The sequence below is a fragment of the Choristoneura fumiferana genome, chromosome 20, assembly GCF_025370935.1.
Source record: "Choristoneura fumiferana chromosome 20, NRCan_CFum_1, whole genome shotgun sequence".
NCBI classification, from domain to species: Eukaryota; Metazoa; Arthropoda; class Insecta; order Lepidoptera; family Tortricidae; genus Choristoneura; species Choristoneura fumiferana.
This window is the reverse complement of record NC_133491.1, coordinates 9,877,208-9,902,007: the sequence shown is the minus strand read 5'-3', so window position 1 is coordinate 9,902,007 and position 24,800 is coordinate 9,877,208. Positions and strand designations below refer to the sequence as shown.

At 35.1% G+C, this 24,800-nt stretch overlaps 1 protein-coding gene across 1 annotated transcript in view; it reads left to right on the top strand.

Annotated features, from left to right (window-relative positions):
- The window catches only part of LOC141439294 (uncharacterized), a 190,223-nt gene that overhangs the window by 50,170 nt on the left and 115,253 nt on the right, over positions 1–24,800 (top strand). The window contains exon 3 of the mRNA XM_074103552.1: positions 10,996–11,177. Coding sequence (XP_073959653.1) covers positions 10,996–11,177 — 182 coding nt within the window. The remainder of the gene's footprint in view (positions 1–10,995; positions 11,178–24,800) is intronic.

Here is a 24,800-nt window from a genome sequence, read left to right as displayed (position 1 = left end):
AAAAACGCTTTTTAAGAGCAAATGCTTTATAAATAGAAAAGTGTAGATACCACTTCGACTGTCGGTTAAATAGGAAATATTCGTTAACCTCAATTAGGAAAAAAAATCCGAATAACATTTACATGGGTATCTATTCAGACAAACATTATCCTTACTACTGAAATATTCCAGATTAACCACAAAAACCGTACTTAGATGATTTTTTTTGTGCCTGAATCTTGAAAACAGTTCCAATATTTGTATTTTGTATCACGCAAGTCTGTCAATCAAAAACTATTCTTACTCTTAAATAAACAAATAAAAATAAAAAACAAATAAACACAGTCAGTTTGCCTACAAACATTAAAATCTCCAATCGCCAGCGCCAGGTTCAACGCACGCGCAGCCACAATAGTGCACTCATTAGCAGTGCATTTGCATGCACTAATATATGCGACACGAGCGGCCTCGACACTGTCGCTTGACGGAGACGATTTCAAGTTTAATATAGAATTTTTTAAGTTAGTATTTTTAGTTGCAATACAATGAAAATGAAAGCCATCTCACGAGTAAAGCGTACAAGCACAGCTCTTCAATGAAAAATGAAAATGGATGATCATAATATTAGCAATAGGACGTTCACTGTTGGATATAGGTATCCCCCATAGACCTCCCGTTGCCGCATTGCTTTGATTGGAACCGGCCTGCATCCATTGTGAACCCGCTGCTTTAACCAGATCACCCATCCATCTCGTTGGTGGACGTTCTACGCTGCGCTTGCCCATCCGCGTCCGTGCCTATATGGCCTACCCAATGCCCATTGCCACATCAACGAGCTCATTCGTTTGGCTATATCGATGATTCTCAGTCTTTTACGTATCTCCTTATTTCTGATTCGATCCCGTAGAAAAACCCATAGATTTCTCGCTTTAGTTGAAATAAATATCATGAGACGTTAAACACCAATTAATTGACCTAGTCCCATACTAAACAAACTTGTACTACTGTAGGTACCTACTAGGCAACGGGTAGATATACTTAAGTATATCAATAAATGCATATTTAAATATATTTTAAACGTCCAAGACTCGAGAACAAACTCTTATTATCCATAAAAAGAAAATATTTGTCCCGAGTGAGTGGGTGTAAAATTCAACTTTTATTAAATGTTTTGGACCTCAATAGAGGTCCCGATTGAAAATGCCATTATTTTAAAGAAATTTTTGTGTTATCTTGATACAGTTTACAAAAAAAAAAACGTAAATCAGCCATCAATGCAACATGTAATTCAATTATTACGTATATCTAGTAAAAAAAATACATTTTTGACACAAGTTTTTTTTTGTTGACTGGAAACGTTGTTGACTGAACAAAGCTGCTTACATAGGAGCTTTACAAATTACATAAAAAAGCTTATATAAAGAGGGCAATGATAAGCCAAAGAAAGCTATATATTAAATAAAGTAACGATTGATCAATAACATTATACCATTGACTATTCTCATTACTTCTTTGTACCGCGTACTAATGTTAACAAATACATTGTCCTTAACCAGTATAGAAATAGTTTCGCAAAATGGAAGTTTCATAAGTTACGTTAATATATTGTACGGGTTACGGGACTTACGACAAAAGATATTATTTATCTGCGAGTCCCAAAGCTATTTAATGTCCATTGCGTACGATAAACATCGTGCTCGCATGTAGGTTTTCTTGGTGCCGTCAATGTATTACCCATGTCGAAGGAATTATTTACAATTCGCCTCAAAGATTTGGTACAATTTTGTTGTCATCGGCAAATAGCAAGGGAAAATTGTATTAATTAAAAAATAATATTATTGATATTATTTATAAGTGGCAGGGTAAAAAGTTGGACGTCATTATAGTAATAAGGATAAGGAAGGATTATGTGAAATTCCTACAGAATAGGTAAGTATTTGTAGCATTTATGGGCAGGCCATATAGCACGGAGAACAGATAGTCGTTGGGGCCGATAAGTTCTCGAATAGAGACCGCGGATCGGCAAGCAGGGTAGGACGTCCACCAACGAGATGGACGATGACCTGGTTAAACCGCGGGTTCACGGTGGATGCAAGTTGCTTCCAACTGAAACAGTGAACGTTCTACGGCTGATATGATGGTGATGATGAGGCATTTGTGCCATGGGATGAAACAGCGCATGTAAGCTAATTATAGTACAGAAGATAATGTGAGGTTATGTAAACACACAAAGTTATAGCACTAAACCTTGCAGCTTAGTCTACGTCGCAACGTGTGATATGAGGCAAAAGTGGTCGCTTCAGGGCCCCATTTAGTGTACTTTGATCTCAACAACCGTGGGTCAGTCTCATGATTGGGCCTTTGTAACTCGTTACGGGCCTTACGAGCCTAAGGTCTAACAATGTCAGACAGTGTAACATGATAGTTAGCATCTTTACATAGTACATAATAATAAGACACTTCTCGCCATCTGTCTGTATGTACGTACGTACGCTAAGATCTTTTAAATTAGATACGCAACTTTTTTACGTATTTTTGATGCAGATTACACCATCAGTTCGATAGATTTTCACGGAAGTTTTAAATGGCGACGTGCCCCGGCTACATGGATGTAATTTTCGGGAAAGGGAACCTATAGATTCAAACCTTCTTTGTAATTTTATCAAAATGTCTCATAAGAGTTTAGATAATATTAATTATTGTATTGTAGAGTATTCTTACTCACATTATGTTTGCCTAGTCACTTAAAACCAATAAATAAATTAGACACTACACAGTACAGTACAGTATTAGGGGCGCAGAAATCATTTAGCACAATACCATTTACGAAACATTTCGCATGGAGCTAGGAGCCTATGCAGTAATAAAGCAGGCAATGAGGCGGCATTAGGATCCTCGGGTAATGCCGTGTAGTGCGGCCGATACGCTGTTGCGGTTTCTAAGCGCTGCCCTTGACGCATGGGTTAAGGCACGAGCTGTTTAATGTTTATTTGGACGCAAATGCACATTCATCGTCACGATCATCATATCAGCAATGGGACGTCCAACGTGAACCCGAGGCTTTATCCAGGTCATCTGCCCATCTCGTTGTTGGACGTCCCACATACCGTCATCAGCACCAATGTTATGACACAACAATTTGTACGTAAATTTCTGATACGATTGTATTTCTAGGACCGGTAGGACGTGTCAGATATTTTTGCACACTCCGCTGTGGCAGATATCAATGCAGGTGCAGTCACCTGCATTGATATCTGTTGTTCCTAAAAAGAAAACGAAAATAGTTTGTCCGCTAAAAAATAATTTATTAGGTATGTAGATAATTTAACAATTATGAGAAGGAGTGAGGTGTCATCCATCTAAGAATATTATAGAAGCGACAGAATGTGTTGCTTAAAGTTATCGAGAGATGTAGATACTCAATTAGCAAAAGAATAGATTTGGATTTAAACTAGGAACCTACGACTAAGAAACTAAAACTAAATCTTACAAAAAATGCAAACTGGTTGCTTGTTAGTAGAAACTTATTCCATGGTAGTTTCAGTAATTGCTTTGGAACCAGATATAAAATATTAAACTAATTATTTATTTATGTTATAACAATTCACATTGTCCGTTATACCTACCGATGTGTTATAAAATTCCATTATAAAAATACGAGACCACAGCATTTACTGGATTAACCTACATAAATCATTTATTTTTAACTCGTAGCAAAGAAGTCATTTTTGTGACGGTGAAGAAAATAAATAAATCAATCAGTCATATCGATTGCACCCAATTTTATAAATATGAAGCTATCTATAGTTCTTGATCGCTACCGCTTATGCTTTAAACTAAGCACGTAGTGAACCTGTATATTGGAAAATTGTCTAAATTATTGGTTGCTTTTGTAACGGCTCGCAGCGTGGGAAAACAAGAGGGTTTTCAGAGAAATTATAACTAAACAAGAACTAAGCTATACCTTAAGTTAAAACGTGTTATTCGCGATTGTTGTAAATACTGTGTCAAGTTATTTGCAAGAAAAAGTTGATAAAAAGAATAGGTAATTTAGTTACTAATAGTTTAATTTCTTTGGTAACGAGATAATTTGTACATTGAGGTATAAAACAAGCTACTTTTCATTTTCATTGCATTTTCAATTGCGGAGTTCCTGCGTTAAACGATAATAGTTCTGCACACACTAAATTGCGGGTAGCAGTTAGTCTGTTCTTGTAGAAAATTAAGTATTTAAAAAAATGAGCAGTGATTATAGGTTACTTTTTTTGCTGTGGCGATGTCTACATAAATTCAAAAATAATAAAAATTGGGCCAAATATTTAGTTTACTGGAAAATACAAATTGCATGTATTTACATTACGGCGCTCGGTTGATCACTTCTATCTCAGTCGCTTAACGGCCTCGCAATGTAGCGGCACTTATTTCTTGCAGGTCTAAACTAGGTTAGGAATCAAACCCATCGAGTACTATTCACAGGACGGCGTCCTAGCGCACTTTATAAGTTGCCAAAGGAATTTAGAACGTCTGCGCAGTTTAATTTTTTTGTTAAAAAGTTTTTTTTTTTTTTAGATAGGTACCTATATCACAAAATATAATAACTAATTAACTTCCCCTTTGCCCGGATTCCACCATCTGATTTCCCTTCAATAGGGAAACGTGCTTATTTAGAGTGTGGCTCCAACTGAAGTAATGCCTCCAGTTCCCACGATACACATGCGCGAGCGACTCCTGCATGCCGCTTGGGACCTATCTTTCAGTTTATTCAATGTTTGTGTGTACTCGCTTTATACTGCTATGCTTCTGTGGAAAAAAATGACTAGCTGTCTATCCAAAGGGAATTACGAAAAATGTCTTCTTAATGCACAGGTGTGATTCTCTGAGAATGTCTGCAATATTTTCATTTTCTAACTCCAATGGTTTGTTTAGTCCATGTTGTTTGTCAGTCAGTTAGTCATTCGGTGACATTACACTGTTGTAGGTTTTATGAATTATGGAATAAAATAAAATAGAACGCACAATAATATAAAAAGTTGATGTGACGGTATCTATATTACGTCAATAATTATTGAAATAAATTGACACAAAAGGCGATTTTTATGGTATTAGTTAGTACATTTTAATTATTGTAACATTTGATGATCTCAAAATAATGTCCTATTTTGATTTTTTTACTAGTTCTACTAGTAAAAACAAATAATAATATAATGTTCTTTTTGCAAGAAAGTCAGATTTTTTTGTATAAAAAAGATCCATATAAGGTGATACAGTAGGTAAATAAACAAAAAAAAGTATTTGAATTATAAATACGTTTACTATAAAACGCCCGTTAATAATTAACATAAAATATACAGAGAGAATTACACTTTTTTATTCTGTGCTGAGCCAAAAACTTCATAAGTCATTATTAAACTGCAATATTACTCATAAATATTTTTCTACAAAAACAATCACAAAAAGCGAACTTAACAAGTAAATTTCAAAAATCCATTAAGTCGTAAGTGAAGCAAATCCAACCGGAGCTCGCATCGCGTGCGCAGCTATATTAGCTCATAATCGCTCATTGATTCGCCTTCCATTGTGCCACTGATTGGGGGCTCTTTTTGGGAATTCCTTACAATGAAAGCACACTGCGAGGAATGTACCTACAGTCGAATTCATAAATAAGTATGGTCGACCAAGAAAGTGCTTTACCAATTTTAATGACAGTTCCTACTTCAGAAATAAAACAATAAGGCTGATTTTCATATTGACTTGTGAGTAAAAATAGACTTTAAGCGATAGATCTTTTAAGCGCTACAAATGACATTAAACCTTGGAGTGGTAAACCAATTTCTTGGTCGACTGACATATCAAATATATAAAAAAATGTCCCCATTTTTTCATACAAAATTTTATGAGTAAGTTTTGTCACGCCCATACTGAGTGTATGAAAAAGACGTCGCAAAACTGTAATTTTTTTAGGACTTTTTTTTAAACTATCGGAATCGATTATGCTATTGATTCTGAGTAGGAAAAACTATATTTTTTCCAAAATAAAAAAAAAACGAAAGGGTACCTTTTTTTTGAAAACGCCCGTTTATCTTGCTTTCTCAGTTATTAGCTGCAGTAAACATCAGTAAGCTAGTCGACATAATTGATGATACAGCAATACCAAGTCACCAACAATGGCTAATGACTGGAAGCAAATTTTACATGAGAGCGCTAAAATTAAATATCTTTGTTATATTATTATACCAGCCGCGAAATCTCAAATTTGCTACTTTTTGTAGGTAACGTGCAGTATCATCGGCGTTATGTACACATAAATGTATGTATCTTAGCCAGATTTAAGATTTGATCACTGTTATTATTCAACTAGAGTTTACCCGCGGCTTCGCACAAGTAAGCTTTTCGATCTGGTAGTTACAATTGAAATTCCGGGATTTCACAAAATTCCCCGGGGAATTCCCAAAATGTATATCATGGTCTTCATTGAGGTTGTGTTAAGAACAACTGTTCAAAATTTCAAGTATCTGAGCCCAGCGATTGTTATTTCGAGATTTTATCCCCATCCCGTGGGAATATCGGGACAAAAAGTATTCTATGTTTAATCTAGGCTATAAATAACTTTTTGCCGAATTTCATCCTAATCCGTTCAGCCGTTTCAGCGTGAAGAAGTAACGAACATACTCACAAACTTCCACATTTATAATATTAGTAGGAAAAATATCTGGCCCAACTTTACTTTAAGCTTGTAGATATTTTTCAGTCTTTAGAAAGACCACAAAAAATAGCAAATATCATGTGGAACATTTTGCAACTAATTTATTAATCTAGTCCTAAACAATGTGTACGGGAAAACTAAGCAACGCATAACTAGTAGGTATATTTGCAACGACTGGGGATCGATCTTGGGGCCGCATGTTAGTCAGTTAGTAGTTAGGTAGTTGTCTATCTAATTACTAGACTATCTGGTAGTACATTTATGACCCTGACGGTATTACCGCCAAATTATTGCTGAGACTGTATGGGCTGACGTTCTGGGGCTATCACTTCCCTCTGCAATTGCCTTTAAACGTGAGAAAAGTTAACAAAGTTGCGTTGCGCTTTGTATAAAAAAAAACCTCGTGATTTGCTTTCTGCTCTTGTCCTGTAATTAAGTTATTATGAAGCAACTTTATATTTTTACAATAATCATCCATTCATTCAAAACACGTATTTTTTCTGAGATAATGAAGCTAAATCATTTCTGCTATCCCTTAAGTAAATAAGTATTCAAAATTACAAAAATGAGACAGATAGATTAAATTATTTAATAAAACAAATAAAACTCAAAAATACTAATATAATTAAAACTCTGAAATGCCTGCGGTATTCCCGGACCGATATGTATGTATGTAAACTCTTTATTGTACAAAATAAGTAACAAACACAATTGACTGACATTGAGATACTTATATGTACAAAGACGAACTTATCCCTTTAAGGGATCTCTACCAGTCAACCTTTGTGTGGATAAGAGGAGCATTCAGTTAAGGACAGACAAAAAGTGAGTTACGTTAGCGATATAGCCTTCAAGAAAAGAGCGTACTCCTACCTAAGAGGCCGGCAACGCACTTGTGACTCTTCTGGTGTTGCAGGTATCCATGGGCGACGGCAAACGCTTAACATCAGGCGAACCGTTTGCTCGTTTGCCCCCTATTCCATAAAAACAGAAATAAAATCAAGTAATATTAAATGTTTTAAACTTTCGTGATTTTCACTCATAGTCAAAATACCACAAACGGGACTTATCACACTAAAACACACGAGTAATATTTACCTCGACGTTTCAACCACATTACAGTGGCCGTGGTCACGAGTTAGAGTACTTCAGACTATAAAATCAAGTACCTAAAAATATTATCATTATTAATTTATTTCAGTACAACCTTTAACACTACACATATTTTATTATTATAACATTAATATAACAATAAAGCGATACACATATAAAACTAACACTCATAAAATAGTCAAAATAAAAATTAAATCAAACTAGACATTTACCTTAATTAAATTTCGAGATATTTACATACTCAAAAAATAGATTCCGCGTCGAGTAGTCGCTCCGATATAACGCAACGTAACAGAAGGACAAGCAAACAAGCAACTTTCGCCTTTACATATATTATATATAACACAAGAATAGACACATTTTATTACCATTTGCAACTTGACATCTCAATATAACTCACCTTATGCCCCGAAGCAAACAATAAAATAAATCAAACATAGATATAAAACTGTAACATGTAAAATATAACATTTATATTTGTAATGCCTAACTATAGGTACAGCCTTGACAAATAAAATAATTAAAGTAATAAAAGTATATTACAACCCATTTCAAATAGCCTTTACTTGCAATTATATGGCGGTTTCTTTGCGAGTCAAGGTTGAAGCACAGTTTGAGGATTTACTGCCATATTGGTTTGGGGTGCGTTTGTGTGAGGTGGGCTTAACGCGACGTTCTAACCGCCCGTACAGAAGTTAATTTTGTCACTTTTTATTGTAACGGAGTTCGGGGCACGTGTAAAATTTTAATAAATAATTATATATATTTTTTTTTTAGTAAGACACTGTAATAAGGCATCTTAGGCAAAGCTCTGCGCAGGGGGCGACACTAGCGCAAACCTCCATGACAACGTCAGTTTTCTTTATATTTTTTCGCCATGACAGATCATGACAAAAGAGTATTATTACCTATAGAAATCATGATATAATTTTATTAGTAACAAAATAACATGATATTTACATCGATAGTAAACAATAAAGCTATATTTCCAAAAAAATAATTGAAATAATACTTCTCTCTATAAATATAAATATTAAGTTCTCGTGGTTTCTTATTTAATACAATACAATGATTGATCATAAAAAATCGCCACTACTTTGAAAAAATCTCGTATCTAATATCAATATGTCAACAAAATTGAACCTTGACATAATAATCATAAAGTTCACTAAGAAAAAATATCGATTTGAGGTACAAGTTCTTTAACGTAGTGACGAAATACATAAAGGTAACTATACACATTGTACAACTTATATAGATATAGAGCAGAATTATACTAAAGTATAGCATAAAGAAATGCAGCTTTTTTCAAACCTTTACGTTATTTAAATTTTACTAAAGAAACCATTTGTTTTCTTCTTTCGAAAATAAACGCAGCATGTCGAACGCCGAGTGAAGTTTAACCTTAAAAAACATTTATTGATCCATTTAATGTAATGGCTTGTGATAATGGCGATGCTATGCCAGTGCTCCGATTCGAATAAACGCATAACTAATTTTAATGTGCAGGTTTATGCGATTTCATTGTTATGGAATTTTAATTAAGTTACGTGTGTTCATAGATTTTACATCGTGCCAAAAATGTGTTTTGCTAAAAAAACTTACACAGAGATATTTAGTCAAAGCAACTCAACCAAGGCATAACGGACAATTCGTGATAAGACTAGTAGTTTAACCTATGTATGGTCTCTCAAGCAGAAGATCGTAAGTTCGAAACTTTGAGTATTTCAAAATATTATAAAATATATATATTAAATATTATGAATTAATATCATTAGTATTTTTGTGCGAAATTACGTTTGTAATTTACTTTGAGCTGTATGTTGAAAGGAAACATCGTGAGGAAACGGCGCATTAGACCCCCGTGAGATCTACGACCCAAGCCCTCTTATTCTGAGACGAGGCAGGCAGTGGGGCTATTCCGTAATAATTTTAATACTGTGACGGTCATGATGATGAAGATATCAAAGCAAAATCATGTTCATTTTAAATATTTTTATGTAGAATAGAAACTATAGGTGTACATGCACATAATATTATGTTAGTAGAACTTACTATGACTTAAGTTCGTATCGACACAAGTATCGCGCGTTGAAGTCTTTTCCTTAGCAATGTGCACGCGCTGATATTTTGCTTACTCAACAAACTAATTGTGTGAACAAACTAGTTGGTCATAATAATATGTCGTTGGACAGGTGTGATTTAAATAAATTAGCAAGGTTTTTTTAAATGAGTGTATAGTATTTTGAGTGAGCTCCACATTGACGTTTTTCCATAAAAAAAATATTTGTTTTTAAAAATAAGTTTTTTTTAAGAGAATTAAAAAATTATGGCCAATTTCAAGGTGCCAAATAAAGTTATTAGGTTGTATATAAAAAAAAAACTTTTTTGAAGAACACCAATATTTTTTGTGTAAACATCGTTTGGAAATCACTCAGAATAATCTACGTCATAATTTGTACGAAAAATAAATATGACATAAAAAATCACCTGTCATCGCATTTATTTTTAAACGAAATCTGTCCAACTGTTTCGGTCGCACAATTAATTTGTTGAGTAATAGAGCTTGTTAACTGGCTTTTGATAAATTGTTTCAAAATGTTTTTTTAAGTCCACGTGTATGTCGATGGATTTGTTTATTCGTCGGCATTCTGTTACCGTGGGAATAAATCTTAAAGTATTTCTGCATTTTGAAGGTAAAATCGAAGCTATTCGGCAGCCCAGTGACGTATGGCCTAGAGCAGAGCTGCCCAACCTTTTTGCTGCGAGCTCCCTAAAAAATATTTTTATCGCCACTATCATCATCATAATTATCAGCCGTAGGACGTTCACGGTTGAATATAGGTCTCCCCATATACCTCCAGTTGCTTCGGTTGGAAGCGGCCTGCATCCACCGTGAACCCTCTGCCTCACATCCGTTCATTGGTAAACATCCTACGGTTACACTTGCCATTCCGTGGCCTCCATTCGAGAACTTATCGGCTTCAACGCCCATCTTTAAACTGTTACTAACTCGACGACTAAGTTTGAAAAGCCAACACTTCAAAAATACCAAAGTATTCCGTCTCTTTAAAAACTCGGTATGCTCCTCTTGCGTAACTCCTTCATTGAGAACTCTTGGCTTAGAGGGTACCCCTCACTTTTGCAACAGTTTTGTAACTAGAAGTTTTGCTGATTATTAAAAGAATTCTTTGTTTTAGGTTCGACCAAGGCAAGTCAACGAAAGGCGCGAGCAAGCTCCGACGCGACCTCATCAACGCAGAGATCGCCAACCTACGCGACCTGCTGCCGCTGCCCCCATCCACGCGGCAGAGACTCTCGCAGCTTCAACTCATGGCGCTCGTCTGCGTCTATGTGAGGAAGAGCAACTATTTCCAACAAGGTAAGGGACATAGAGAAAAGGTTGTCAATGACTGAAATATGTAAATATTTTGGAGAAATGGGTTGAAGATATCTGAAATCATATTTAAATATTTTGGAAAAAAAAGGTTGCCGGCACCTGGAGTCCAACAAGGTGTTTTGAAACTAATTTGGATTATTTAAACAATAAAAACTTGCGCACACTAGCGTTTTTGGCGGCAATTTCTTAGTGGAGCTTAGCACGCGGCGAGCGTGCTACATAGTCAAGTCATCATCATCTTCCCAGCCGATATACGTCCCATTGCTGGACACAGGCTTCTTCTGAGAATGAGAGGCTTAGGCCTTAGTTCCCACGCGGGCCCAGTGCAGATTGGGAACTTCGAACACCCATTGAATTGCTTCGCAGTTTATGCAATTTCTCTCACGATATTTTCCTTTACAGTGAAGCTCATGGTAAATAACGAATGTCATTTGGTGCATTAATTTTGAAAAAATCAGATGTGATCCTGACAGTCCATAGGCCAAATCACTAGGCCAACACAGATGCAGTCTTCGCGATTATTCGCCACCTGCGTGCCGCAGCGGTGACGTCGCGTAGCGATTTTGACCATACATTATACATACATACATTACACAGACATACATACATTACATTATTTCCTCTCAACCACTCAAAGGTTGACTGGTAAAGATCCCTTAAAGTGTTATGTTTCTTTTCTTTTGTACAATAAAGAATTTACATACATACATTACCGCAGCAGCGCGGAAGCGGTAAATAACCGCGTGCACGTCGCGCTCGCGCTCCGCCGAGAAACCGCCGCGAAACGCTAGTGTGCACGAGACCTAAAACACAGCCCTAACTTACATTATCAGCACTAACACTTAACAATTAAACGCTATTTACGTAACATCGCAAGGCGTAACCGGCACAAAGCGTAACCGGCGTAAAATGTAGCGTTGATGTGCTGACAGCGGCGCGGGCGCTTAGTCACGCTGAGTTAGTTGCGATTTACCCTTATCAAGTGAATGACAACTGGGATGAGTAAGGGCCGTATTCGTAGATGGTTAGTTCTACTACAGTTAGCAGCAGTAGTAGATGAGCGGTTACGGTGCTTAAAATGCCAACACACGACTTTACTGGCAAGGTAATAAGAGTGTTTAGATCGTTTTTGGCACCATAACTACTCATCTACTTTTGCTGCTGACTGTACTACTAGCGTTTCAATTTCTTTCAGGATTTTATTGCATATATTAATAGTAGATTATTGTCGTGGCATGAAAGTAGGCAATTGCTGGCTGAATATCGGTGTCTCGCAAGCTCGCCCGTTTAACTTATACGAAGCCAACAATTGCTCAATATTCCAGCAGAGACTAATATAAAGCTTTTCTCAAAAACGGTGAAGAATTCTAAATTAGAATATCGAAACTATTTCTCATTTAATTTTATTCCAAATTTTTTTATGCTTTCTCGCCTTATTTCACTAAAAAAAAACTGTAACTAGGTGTATTTTTCCACCAAAAACACTACAAGCTGTTTCAGACAAAATAAAAAAAGAAGAGTTCCAGCAAAATAACTGATACCAGCCATTTGAGTTGGCTGTATACGACTTGTACCAACATTTGCATTGCTGTTTATTTTTTAAAAAAGTTCGAAGCTTTATAATAATGGAATTTTTATGCGACATCAACTTTAACTTTTTAATTTTTCGCTGACCATCAACTATGTACTTGGTTTTCTGATATGTAAAGAATAATGTCAACTTTTCGGACATTTTGAGAAAAAATATTTTTACCTAGCCATACTCAATCAATTATTATATCAATTACATATTTTTCATAATTGGACTTTGTAAATTATGGGTCGCCCTGGTATACAACGTTACAGCTTGCTTCCTTAGCGATGTCTATTTTACACGTTTGAGTTATTTTTTTTAAGTGTTAAATATAAATAAGTATGTAGTATAATTGATGTTGTGTCTTGTTTGAAGACCCGCTGTATTTTTAATTTCTTTATTTTTGTTAAAAACGGTTTCTATTATGGACTATGCAATTTTTGAAGCAAATATCTACATATTACAATTTGAAAGCTCAAGCCCTCCGGGGCTACTACGAAATTCGAAAATCGAAGCTCGTGTCGTTCCGTCCCTCTGACACTTATACTAGAGTAAGAGCGTAAGAGCGACGGTACGTTACGAACCTATTTTCGGAGTCAGCCTCTATGATAAACAGACGAACAACGGAGTAATATACCCATTTCGTGAAAAAGTCCTTTCAATTGTCATACAAAATGACAGATAATCGTTATTAAGTGGGTCCCAAATTAACGATCGTGACTGTACTGTAAATTTTTATACCATATGAAAAACATGTCCCAAACGGTAATATAAACATCGGAAAACTTTATCCGTCATAATTCAATCCCCCATTCAAAACAATAGGCAATTAATAGGCAGATTGGCCCATTGAAATACCTACCGTTACGGCTGTTTACGCATTACCGCAAGGTCGTGCACGCTTGTGCAAAACATATTGTCGAAATTCTTTGCGTTACGAAAATAATGCGTTTTGCGGAAATCGTACGGTGTGTCTTTAGGCCTATAATGTACTATTGTTGGGCAAAGGCGTCGCATGTTTCTCCCCATCTATTTGAAAAGCGTTCGAATAAAACTTTACTTTGCCTATTTAATAGAATTCTAGTTCATTATTTAAATCTAAGTCTACCGCTGCTGAGCACAATGAGCGTTGTATATTTATTTTTTCAAATAAATATTAAATAATATATAAATATTATATAGGCTATTTTTAAATAGCCTGTCTAAGTTTTTTTTACCAAACTCATTTGTAATATATTTTCTAATATACTCAATTTATTATAAAATAAATACGTTTCATTCTAATCAGACCTGTGTAGTGCGACAGGTTCGTTCTTTTACTATATCTTTACTATAGTGGTCACTGAGCTTTTCAATGAAGAAAAACATTATAAGAAAGAAAGAAAGAAAGAAAAGAAAATAATGAAAAAAATACTGCCACTATAAATAATACTTACATTTATTCCACTTTCTGCTGGCATTGCTATACAATCTATTAATCTACATATTATATACTAATCTACATATCGATACCAACTTCAAAGAAAGCTTTAATAAGAAAGCTTGCACACGTGATCATAAAAATCGATGCACTTAATTTTTAAACTAATTGAACATGAATTTTCGAGCAATAATAGTCATCCCATTTCTGTACACTTTCATGAATGTCCCATCGAAAATCTATACCAGAATTCATCCCTTAGCAATCATGATTCATCAATACATACATACCGCGAAACTTTACCCGCAAATTACGTAACCCCCGTTCCCACGATCCCAAACAGTTAGCCGGCTACTGTTTAAAGAAAAAAAGGTTCCATTTTGATATGAAAATTAGAGAAAATTAGCAAGAGCTACCGGCTGATGGTTATTGGGCCTAATGGTGCCCGGAGGCCGTGTCACGCCCGCCACGCACGCCCGGCCAAGGGGTTACATGGCGACGAGCTGAAAAGTACAAAAAACAGTTAAATTGAAAAAAAAAAACGTTATTTCAAGAATTTTGTTTGCATTTTTAGTGCTTTGTGTTGTCGATGATACCGTCAATGATCAAAAGATAAGGACGCTAGAAGCTTCAAAATAACCGGTGATTGATAATAATTCTATGCTAGACACTTTTTCTGCACTAATTTTACTGGTGTATTCTTTTTTTATGTTAGAGAGGCTAGACAAACGAACTAGTGGGTCACCTGATGTTAAGTGATCACCACTGTAAATAGACACCCGCAGCGCTTTATGCGTTGCCAGTGCATTGTCGGCCCTGCACTCGCCTCTTAAATGCACCCAGGTGCATAACTCGATTGTTTTGTTTAATATGAATATAAATTACCTAAATAATTCAGTTTTAATTTGACTTAAGTAAGACATAGGTATATGCTAATGAAACGTTATAACTTCAATATATTTTAGTAGCATTGTTTATTTTATTTTAAAAATCGTTCTTTGTTTAGATATATCACAAGATTATTATACAATTGCACTTAAATTATATCGTTAACTGTACAAAATTGGTAATAGCTCAAGTTCTATACAATTATTTTTGTAAGTGCTACAATAAATTCACGAATTAAAAAAAGAAATACAATGAATAGATTTCATAACCAAACAAAGAGTTGGGAATTGTTTAAATTATTTTCGTGCAGGCTAAGCCTGACTAAGGTCATCAATTTGAATACAATACTATATAACGAATAGGGTTGTCAAAAATGGTATTGCAAATCATTACAAAAATTACAATTTATTGAACCACTGCTCAATTAAACAGCACAAGTTAGATATAATTTATAAGTAAAAATAAACATAACATTATTTCATTAAAATGTTTTCAAAGATTTTCCACAGCCTTGTCTAGTTTTGGTTTATCATTAATAATATATGTGAGAAACGGAACGTAAACGAAAGATACGAACACAGAACAACTGATTTGTGAATGAAGGATTTAAAGTTTGACGGATTATTGTTGGATGCTTAAAAATAATTAATTTATATTACGGCAACTTAATTTGTTTACTTTGAATAATTTAGTTATATTCATATATCTGCACAGGAAAATTGCCACATTCATATATTTTATTTATTCATTATATAACTATCTATTTATCCATTGTCTAAAATATACGCAGTATGTCTGCAGAGCCTACTTTTCCTTCTTTGAATTTAGAGCAAAAAATAAAATTTGACGCATTATATTATGTATAATTGCCTAAATTTATTAATTAATGAAATAATAAAGAACACTGTAATTAGCTGTTTATTAACAATCACAAAAAAATCCCCCTAATAAAAATCCAAATTTTAATAAAAAGATGATACCAACCAAAATGATACAGAGTATGGGCCATTTTTTTTCCAAAACTCGTTCATTTTGCCCGCTCCATGTAACCCCTTCACAACGCATTTCGCAAACATTCCCGGGGACTACCGCCTTCCCCGTATCGCACGATAGGGACGATCGTGAGAATCGCGCCGACGGCCATTTGAATAAACCGAACTCATTGGGAAAATGACGAATTGGAATTTGTTTCGTGTTACGATATTGGCTTTGTATTCTAGCTGACCCATGATTTTTGTTTAGATGTTTTTAAAGTTGACGTGTTTTCGTATCTTCTATGTTTTAAGCACACGCGTATAGGTACTACATAGATAATAAATAAAGCTTATTTATTCGCTATACAGTACCTAATACATAGTATTCTGCACAGACGATGCCGTTGGCAGTACCTACTAATAAATAATACCCATTCCTTTCAAATTATTTAATTAAGCAGGATCCTTTTATGTGATTTTTATTCGCACTTTTATTTAAGATTTTTAAAAATAAATTTTTTTTATAGTGATTTTTTTTGCTACAAAATTAAAAGAGAAGATTAAGGGGCTGTTTCACCATCCATTGATTAGTGTTAACTGACGGTTAAATGTGATGCCGTCCCCGTCTATTCGAACAAAACAAATAGAGACGGCATTACATTTAACCGTCAGTTAACACTAATCAATGGATGGTGAAACAGCCCCTAAATGTTTTATTTTTCGGCATGCACCTTATAGTTTTGCGGAAATGAGATGAAATTTCAAATGAAATCAAATTTCATTCACGTGAAGGAAAACATCGTGTCTATTGCTTACCTGTAATTTTCTCCCTGTGTACCTGTTTCCTGTATCGCTTACTATTTCTGGTGTATCTACAATAAAGAGTCATTGTATTGTATTTGTGAAAAAACCTACATACCTGCATAAATAGGTTGGGATGAATGAATGAATGAAAATTTTATTTGTGATGTACAGGAGTTAAAAAGAGACATATTATCTCAAAATAGTCCGACTTAGCTCAGTTTGCTGACGGCCTTGTGGCCGGCGCTGGGCTTCCCTTGAAACAATGAGATCGTATATTCTACTAACTATAAAAAAACCCGCAAAATGTACTTTCTATTTTATTGTACAGTCAAACACAATAATTCTTCTAGTTTATTCCTTACTTCTGTCCATTGTAAAGGTTGCCTGGAAAAGATCGCTCTGAAGCTATAAGGCTGCCTATTTCTTACCTTGGAAAATCTCTATGTATATACCTGTGTTTTCTGTACTGCTTACTATGTGTTGGTGTGCAATAAAGAGTTATTGCATTGTATTGTAAAGAACATACTTAAACCCAAATTCCATTTTTGAACATCTCAACATATTACGGGACCAAAAATAACAATCTCCAATACCTCAAAACGCCCACTAAACGACCTGTGAAACAAATTTATAATTGCACTTTCATCCCCAACCACTCATTACACTCTTTACTACCCATTATTTCACAGCACATTTGTATGTTGGATCCATTGTTGGTGCACAAATAATCGCGTAAATGCTGGTATTACTCACACATGCGGAGAATTAGTGCTCACGCACAGCCCCGCGCTCCCAACAATTTTTGCATACCACCCTGGGAACCGGGATGATAATTAACTTGTAACTGGAATATTGCGGTGTATTTTGCGTAATTTGAGACGGTATTGCAAATGTTAGTGTCATTTTTGTGGCAGCTTGGAAGGTACAGTCAAAGAAACTGAATCGCGTGCCAGGGCTGAAACTTTTGTGCTACTGGCGTCATATTATTAACATGCCATACATCTGCTAAAGAAATCATAGTGAAATTGATTATGAAAAGGTCCCACGTGATTCAGTTTTCTCGACAGTATGTTGTAATGGTGAGTTGTTAGAAACGTTACTATGCTTATTTAATTTAACTTATCCTACTAATACATATTTGTTACTCCTTCACGTTAAAACGGTTGGACGAAATTTGGTACGAAGATATAGCTAGACATTTGGAATAACACATAGGCTTTTTATCCCGATATTCCCACGGGTTAGGGATACAATCTGGAAATAACAACCGCTGGGCTTAGGGTCACGAAATTTGGTATGTAGATAGCTGAACGTATGGAATAAAATATAGGCTACTTTTTATTCCGATATTCCCACGGGATAGGGATAGATCTTGAAATTTCAACCGCTCGGTTTAGAGTCCTGAAATTTTGGATGTTCTTAACACATCCTCAATGATGACCACGATATAAATTTTGGGATTTCCCAGGGAAATTTTGTAAAATCCCGGAATTTCAATTGTAGATAGATAGATAAAAACGTTTATTTGGTACTGCAAACACACACAATCAAGGTTAGATACAGGTATACAAAACATCAGTCCAGACTTAAAATTTAACATTTCATATTGTTTGTGTGCGCTGCAGTAGTGCAAAAGGGCCATGGCTCAGTGGTCAACATTGATTTTACGCCACAACCCAAAGGACTGGGAACAAATGTTTCTTACTACACTACCAGATCGAATAGTTTACGCGTGCTAAGCCACAGGTAAACTCTAGTCTTAAGAATATCTTTTCGAGAATTTCTCTATGATGAAATATAATTCAACAAATAACACACAATATATACAATAATTTACAAATAAAAAGAAAAATAGAACTAAAACTTACTTACTCTAAACCTGAAAATCTATATTGGCAAATATAGGGCCGCGCGGCCGCGTTATTTTTTCGTTTGGGGTATTGCTGTCTTTATCGCTCGTGACATAAGCGCTCGCAACCGTCCCCCCCCCATGCTCCTCATGCCTTATATCGAGATACCTGTAGGTTTTTCAGATTTTTTGTTTCGTTGTCCTCATACTATACGAAAAGTATAGCACAGAAATCAATGATATTTTACAATAAAGATAATCATTAAATTTTCTATGCCTGTGGTTTATTCGATTTTTGTAAAAATGCTTTATTAGTCTGTAATTCTCGTGCAAAGTTGACATCTTTTTTTGACGACTTTTGAGCTCCTGTAATTCTAATATTACACATTTATATGAAAATCTGAAAAACCACAGGCATAGATAATTACGTCTAATCCATACTTACAAAATTTCATCTATTTCTGTTGCCTAGTTTTCAAATGAGACCGGGACTACGTTTGTATGGAGAATGGAACGAAGCGACTTCTCTTAATCCATACAACCTTCCAAAGGCAGACCTCATTAACACTCATTTCATTAGTCTATTATAATTCTCGAATGAACTTTTAACCAAAACAAAAATTCTACTTTGAATTCAAAAACAGGTAATATTATCTATAAACATAGATAAAAACACCGGTAGCCTTTACCTAATAGTGTCATTTAAAGTAAGCGATAAGGTTTATTGCTACGCTAAAACTCGTATCAATTACTTTGATGTTTTGATTGAGTATCGTGTCCAATCTCTCAGAAGGTTCCTCGAGAACGACTCAATGAATGTTAAAAGTTAAAAGGTCCTAGAATTATTATTATCTGGGACTAAGTTGCGTAAAACCAGACGTGTATATGGGCATTTCTATCTACCGTTATACCCTATGTTTATCTCTCCGATTTCAACAAAATTTGTGAGGTAGGTAAATTCAGTCCACGATTCCGAGCTGTAAAACAGGGTCTCCAGATTTGTCCTCAAAATATTGTACAGAAGTGTCCGTTTTGTTATGAAAATTATTAAGAAAAATTCGTAACAAAACGGACACATCCGGACAATATTTTTGGGGACACATCTGGAGACCCTGTTTTTACAGCTCGGAACCATGGACTGAGTCTACCTCCCAAATTTTGTTGAAATCGGAGAGATCAACTCAGGGTACAACGATAGACAGAAATGCCCTTATATTGGATTGAAATAGGCCAGTGTCCTACAAAATTCTAATTAATTAGTACTTCAGTTATTCGGTTTCAGTTATTAGTTCTTTAGTTATCGGAAAATATTGGACATGTATTTTTTATTTTGTTAAGTAAATGAAAAACGATGACGATAATATAGCCAATTAAAGTTCCGCGTGATGTCACACCGTGCTAAAAAGTGTCGCACATACCTACGCAGTTTTTGTTTGATTGACAAAAGAAAAAAATCATCATCCCAGCCTCACGTCCCACTGCTGGGCACAGGCCTCCTCTCAAAATGAGAGGGCTTGGGCCGTAGTTCCCACACGGGCCCAGTGCGTATTGGGAACTTCACACACGCTATTAAATTGCCTCGCAGGTTTGTGCAGATTTCCTCACGATGTTTTCCTTCACCGTAAAACTCGTGGTAAATTTCAAACGTAATTTCGCACATGACTTTCGAAAAACTCAGAGGTGTGAGCTGGGGTTTGAACACACGATCCTCTGCTTGAGAGGCGATAAGTCAAACCACTAGGCCACCACAGCTTGCAATAAAGAAAAAATATGAGACCAATATTTTCTGATAATCTAACTGATGAACTATATAGTTATTATTTTTTTTATACCACGAAACCACCTACCCATTTTTCATGTATGCTAAATCAAGTTTTTCACCGAATCCTGCATTTGTCAATAGGCCGTATAGACCGCGGCAGATTTCAGAGGACGAGCAAATTATTATTTTTGGAAAGTACATGGGACGGCGGAAATAAAATGGCCTTCACTAATAAAAAATATAAATCCGCCGTTGACTGTTCTGTGAAGTTTCATTTTTACCTCGTTGAGTTTCTTGCCGGATTCTTCTCAACAGAGGTTTTTCCGAACCGGTGGTAGATTTTTTTTGACATTCATAAGTGCTTGTTATAGCCTAAATTGAATAAAGATATTTTGACTTTGACTTATGTCCATTCCAAACCTAGATTGTTTTTTGCGAAAAACAGTAGTCAAAAAATGAAATTTTAGGTTAGAAACTTAAAGAGGTACCTAAAGATGAACAGGCATTAGATCTATAGATCGTGACATGCGCGCGCGTCGTATCATTACGCGAGCTACACTTAGCGCCATTATAGGCGGCGCGTCGTTCGTTTAGCCTGCAATTAGATGGATTGTTAGTTTTAAATCTATCTCTGTTTGTGACGACCTTCATGGAAGGTCAAAACTAACCCTATTTAAAAATTTGCATAGTTGTCAAAACGATAATAAGTGTTTAACCAGTGCTGTTAACATAAGCTTTTACAAACATTCATAAGGCGATTTTTTATGTATTTTTTGTCTCTTTTATGTATTTTTGTACATAATTTAAATTTCACAGCGCGTCGGTTTTTAACGGAGACTTTTTTAATTTGTTTCTAATTAATAAATAGTAAGGTTAGTCATAAAATATTTAGATTTTTAATTTTTTTAATAGAAATGTGGTAAACAATCTTGAAGTGTCTATTTATTAAATAACGATTTTTTTAATCAATTACTGTACCTACCTACATATGAAACCATAACAATAAGAGTGTGAATGTCCCATGTAGATATAATTTAATTGTTACCTTAGCCACTAATTTATAAAAGTTTTCTTGGGTGAAAAGACAAGACCTATTTTTAGTGCTAAGAAAAACTAATTGTATACTCGTCAAAGGCTAAGGTTTTGCATTTATCTATTATTAGTAGTATTTTGAGCTTTAACCATAAACGCCTTTTCCAGTATTTATCACCATGACCTGACTGCACTAATGCAATTTATTAGCATCGTTTGATCAGTTAAGTTAGAATAAAATCACTATAAACAATGTAATAGTAAGACTAAGTATTCTCAAACAACATTATTTTACTCTAAAGGTAATAATTATCACATAAACCTAAGAGTCCGAGTTGAATATGCTTTAGGCAGTTAGTACCTGTTCAATAGATTTTCTGTTAAAGCCAATTGGCATGAGATAAATCATCGGGATAAAGCTTAGATGTGTGCTATCGAAAGTAATCTACGTGAATATAATTTGAACATAACTGAACCAAACAATAACAATATTTATGTTGTTCTTTTATCGTCTCCTTTCTATACTTCGTTTTTTTAGCATTAGAAAGAACGTAAGCGATCTTGACATGTCTTTTTATTGAATAACACTTTTAAAAAATAAGTAACGGCTAATATGTAACAATTAGCAAGGACATATGATCATTTACATGCGTTTGGTATTACAAGTAAAAGACTTCAAGATTATTTACCCTTTTTCTAATGCTAAAAAAAGAAGTATAAGGGGCAGCGATTTTCCTTTTTTATGGAATAAGGGACAAACGAACAAATGGATCACCTGATGGTAAGCGATTACTATAGACACCTGCAACACCAGAAGAGTCGCAAGTGCTTTGTCGGCCTTTTAGGAGTACGCTCTTATTTTTTTTGGATGCGTATCCAAAACCATAAAGTTGAAAAGGAATAATGGACAAAATACATAACAGCCAAAATACATTTACTGAACTAAGTATGTAATTATGATGTGGCAATAAATATTTTTTTTTTATTTGATGTAGTTTTTTTCAAAAATGAACAACTTCACAGAACATAGTTACATTTTTTTAATCAATCTGTAGATTACACGATCACAAAAAGTTAGCATAATCAGCAGATTTACCAAAAATTATGTTTTATCAAATGACTATTATGCATTACGTCCATTATTTATTTTGACACGTTTCCATTTTTCTGTGTATGCCAAGTTCCATGTTCCTTATAGCGCTAATGATTTGGATGATTTTGACAAATGAGGTATCATTGAATTTGAAAGAGAGAGAGGGAAGGTGAGAGATTTATTTTACACATTTAGGGCCCAACACTAATTTTGTTGCGAATGGGTTTTTAATATTATGTTTAAACGTGCAATTGCTGGCTACAGCACCAATGAGCCGGCTCGACCGGGTTAGTACCACACTCCCACAGAATAACGGCGTGAAATACTCGTAGTAGTTTTGCTACTGTGTTTCATACGGTGAGTGGGAGATCCGAAGGCCCAACTCCCCTTCCCCCTTTTGCTGCTGTAGGTGTCCAAGGGCGGCGGTGATCACTTACCTACTATTAGGTGATCCGCATGCTCGTTTGTCAGCTATTTGATAAAAAAACATTTCGTATACTTCGGGAATCTCAGAAACGACTCTAACGATTATGATGAAATTGGGTACGTGGGGGTTTTTACGGGCAAAAAATCAATTTAGCTTAATCTTATCTCTCGGGAAACGCGAATTGTCGAGTCGCCCAAGTAGGTACTTATTATTTTAGTAATACGGTTTGCTCAACGAAAGCCGTCCATTTACAAAAACGAACTTGGTATCTGGGTGAAAAGGACATGATAAAAAAAACTTAAATGGATTTCAATTTATTCGCATCTTTCCTGCATTAAAATTCTGTGCATTTTTAGGTCACTTATCCACCAAATCCTATGATGTACTGCATATTATTAGATAAATGTACACCACACCTGTCACCCACAAGCGACCAAGTAATTCTCTGCCTTATTTTAAATTTAAATAAATGCTAATGTGACACGGCACCACGCTCTAATTGGATTATAGTATCTACATAGGTACTAATTATGTATGTACATTGTAGTTTATAAATACATATGCATGTTTTAGTGTTAACTTGTAGATAAAGGCTGTTACTCTGTTACATTATGAATTTTGTTATCGAGACACTGAATTTTATTAAAATGTTGAATAGAAATTCTGGGAATTCACTAAATTCCTATGAGAATTACATTATGGTTTAGGCTCCGTTTCCACCTGAGATGTGCGAGGATGTGTTGCTAGGAATGTTTTTCATGAACCAATAGAAACGCTTCATTGTGCGAGGTTAGGTACTTATTTTAAGTGTTTCTATTGTTTCATGAAAAACACATTCTTCGCAACACATCCTATTTTGCCATAGTACCATTAATGGTACAACGGCAAAAAAATATTCTGTGGTACCATCAATGGTACTGTGGCAAAAAAACACCGTAGTATGGTACTTTCTGATGGTACCACGGTAAAGAAGGGACTCGCACATCTCTGGTTGAAACAGAGCCTAAGTCCTAGATGAGTCATAACTCATAATTATTTAAGCATTATTCAGCCCCTGTTTCACCATCCAGTGATTAAAATCTATCGTTATGCCGTCTCTGTTTGTTTTTTCAAATATACGGAGACGGCATCTCACATTTATCCGTCAAATAAAATTAATCAATGGATGGTGAAACAGCCCCTTTATGTTTCATATTAATGTTTTTTTTTTATACTAAGTGCATTGGGCAGTTATTCTTACTATTGATTTGTTCTTTATATAGCACGCTAGGATTTGTGAGGTAAGTGTGGTGCATTTTGTCCGAACTTTTATTTCGACATTGTAAACCTAGTCGCAGTAGGGTTCAGGTCAAGGCCTGGTGTACGATAGGTCTTATTTATACCACTGATACACGCCTCATTGAGATTTATTACACTGAGTCCACTGTTATTACTTGTTTTGCTATTAAATTATCTATATATCAACGTTATTGCGAACAGGTGTAACGTTTGTTGGTGTGTGTTATGTTGGCTTGTAGATTGTATGAATGCAGTTTGGTGTGGAATGAAGGAGGGGAAGATTTAGTTTCGCTTCTTGATCAGGTTGGCGTGATTAGTATACCTCTACGAGTAATCTTTGTTATATCTACGAATATACAAATTCCGAGTGTAGAATTAGAAATTAAGTAGAATCACTAACTTACCAAAACTTACGAAATATTTTGTAATAATTAAGATATTTGAAAACACACACACATCACGCCTGTATTCCCAAATGTGGTATGGGGGGGTGGGTAGGCAGAAC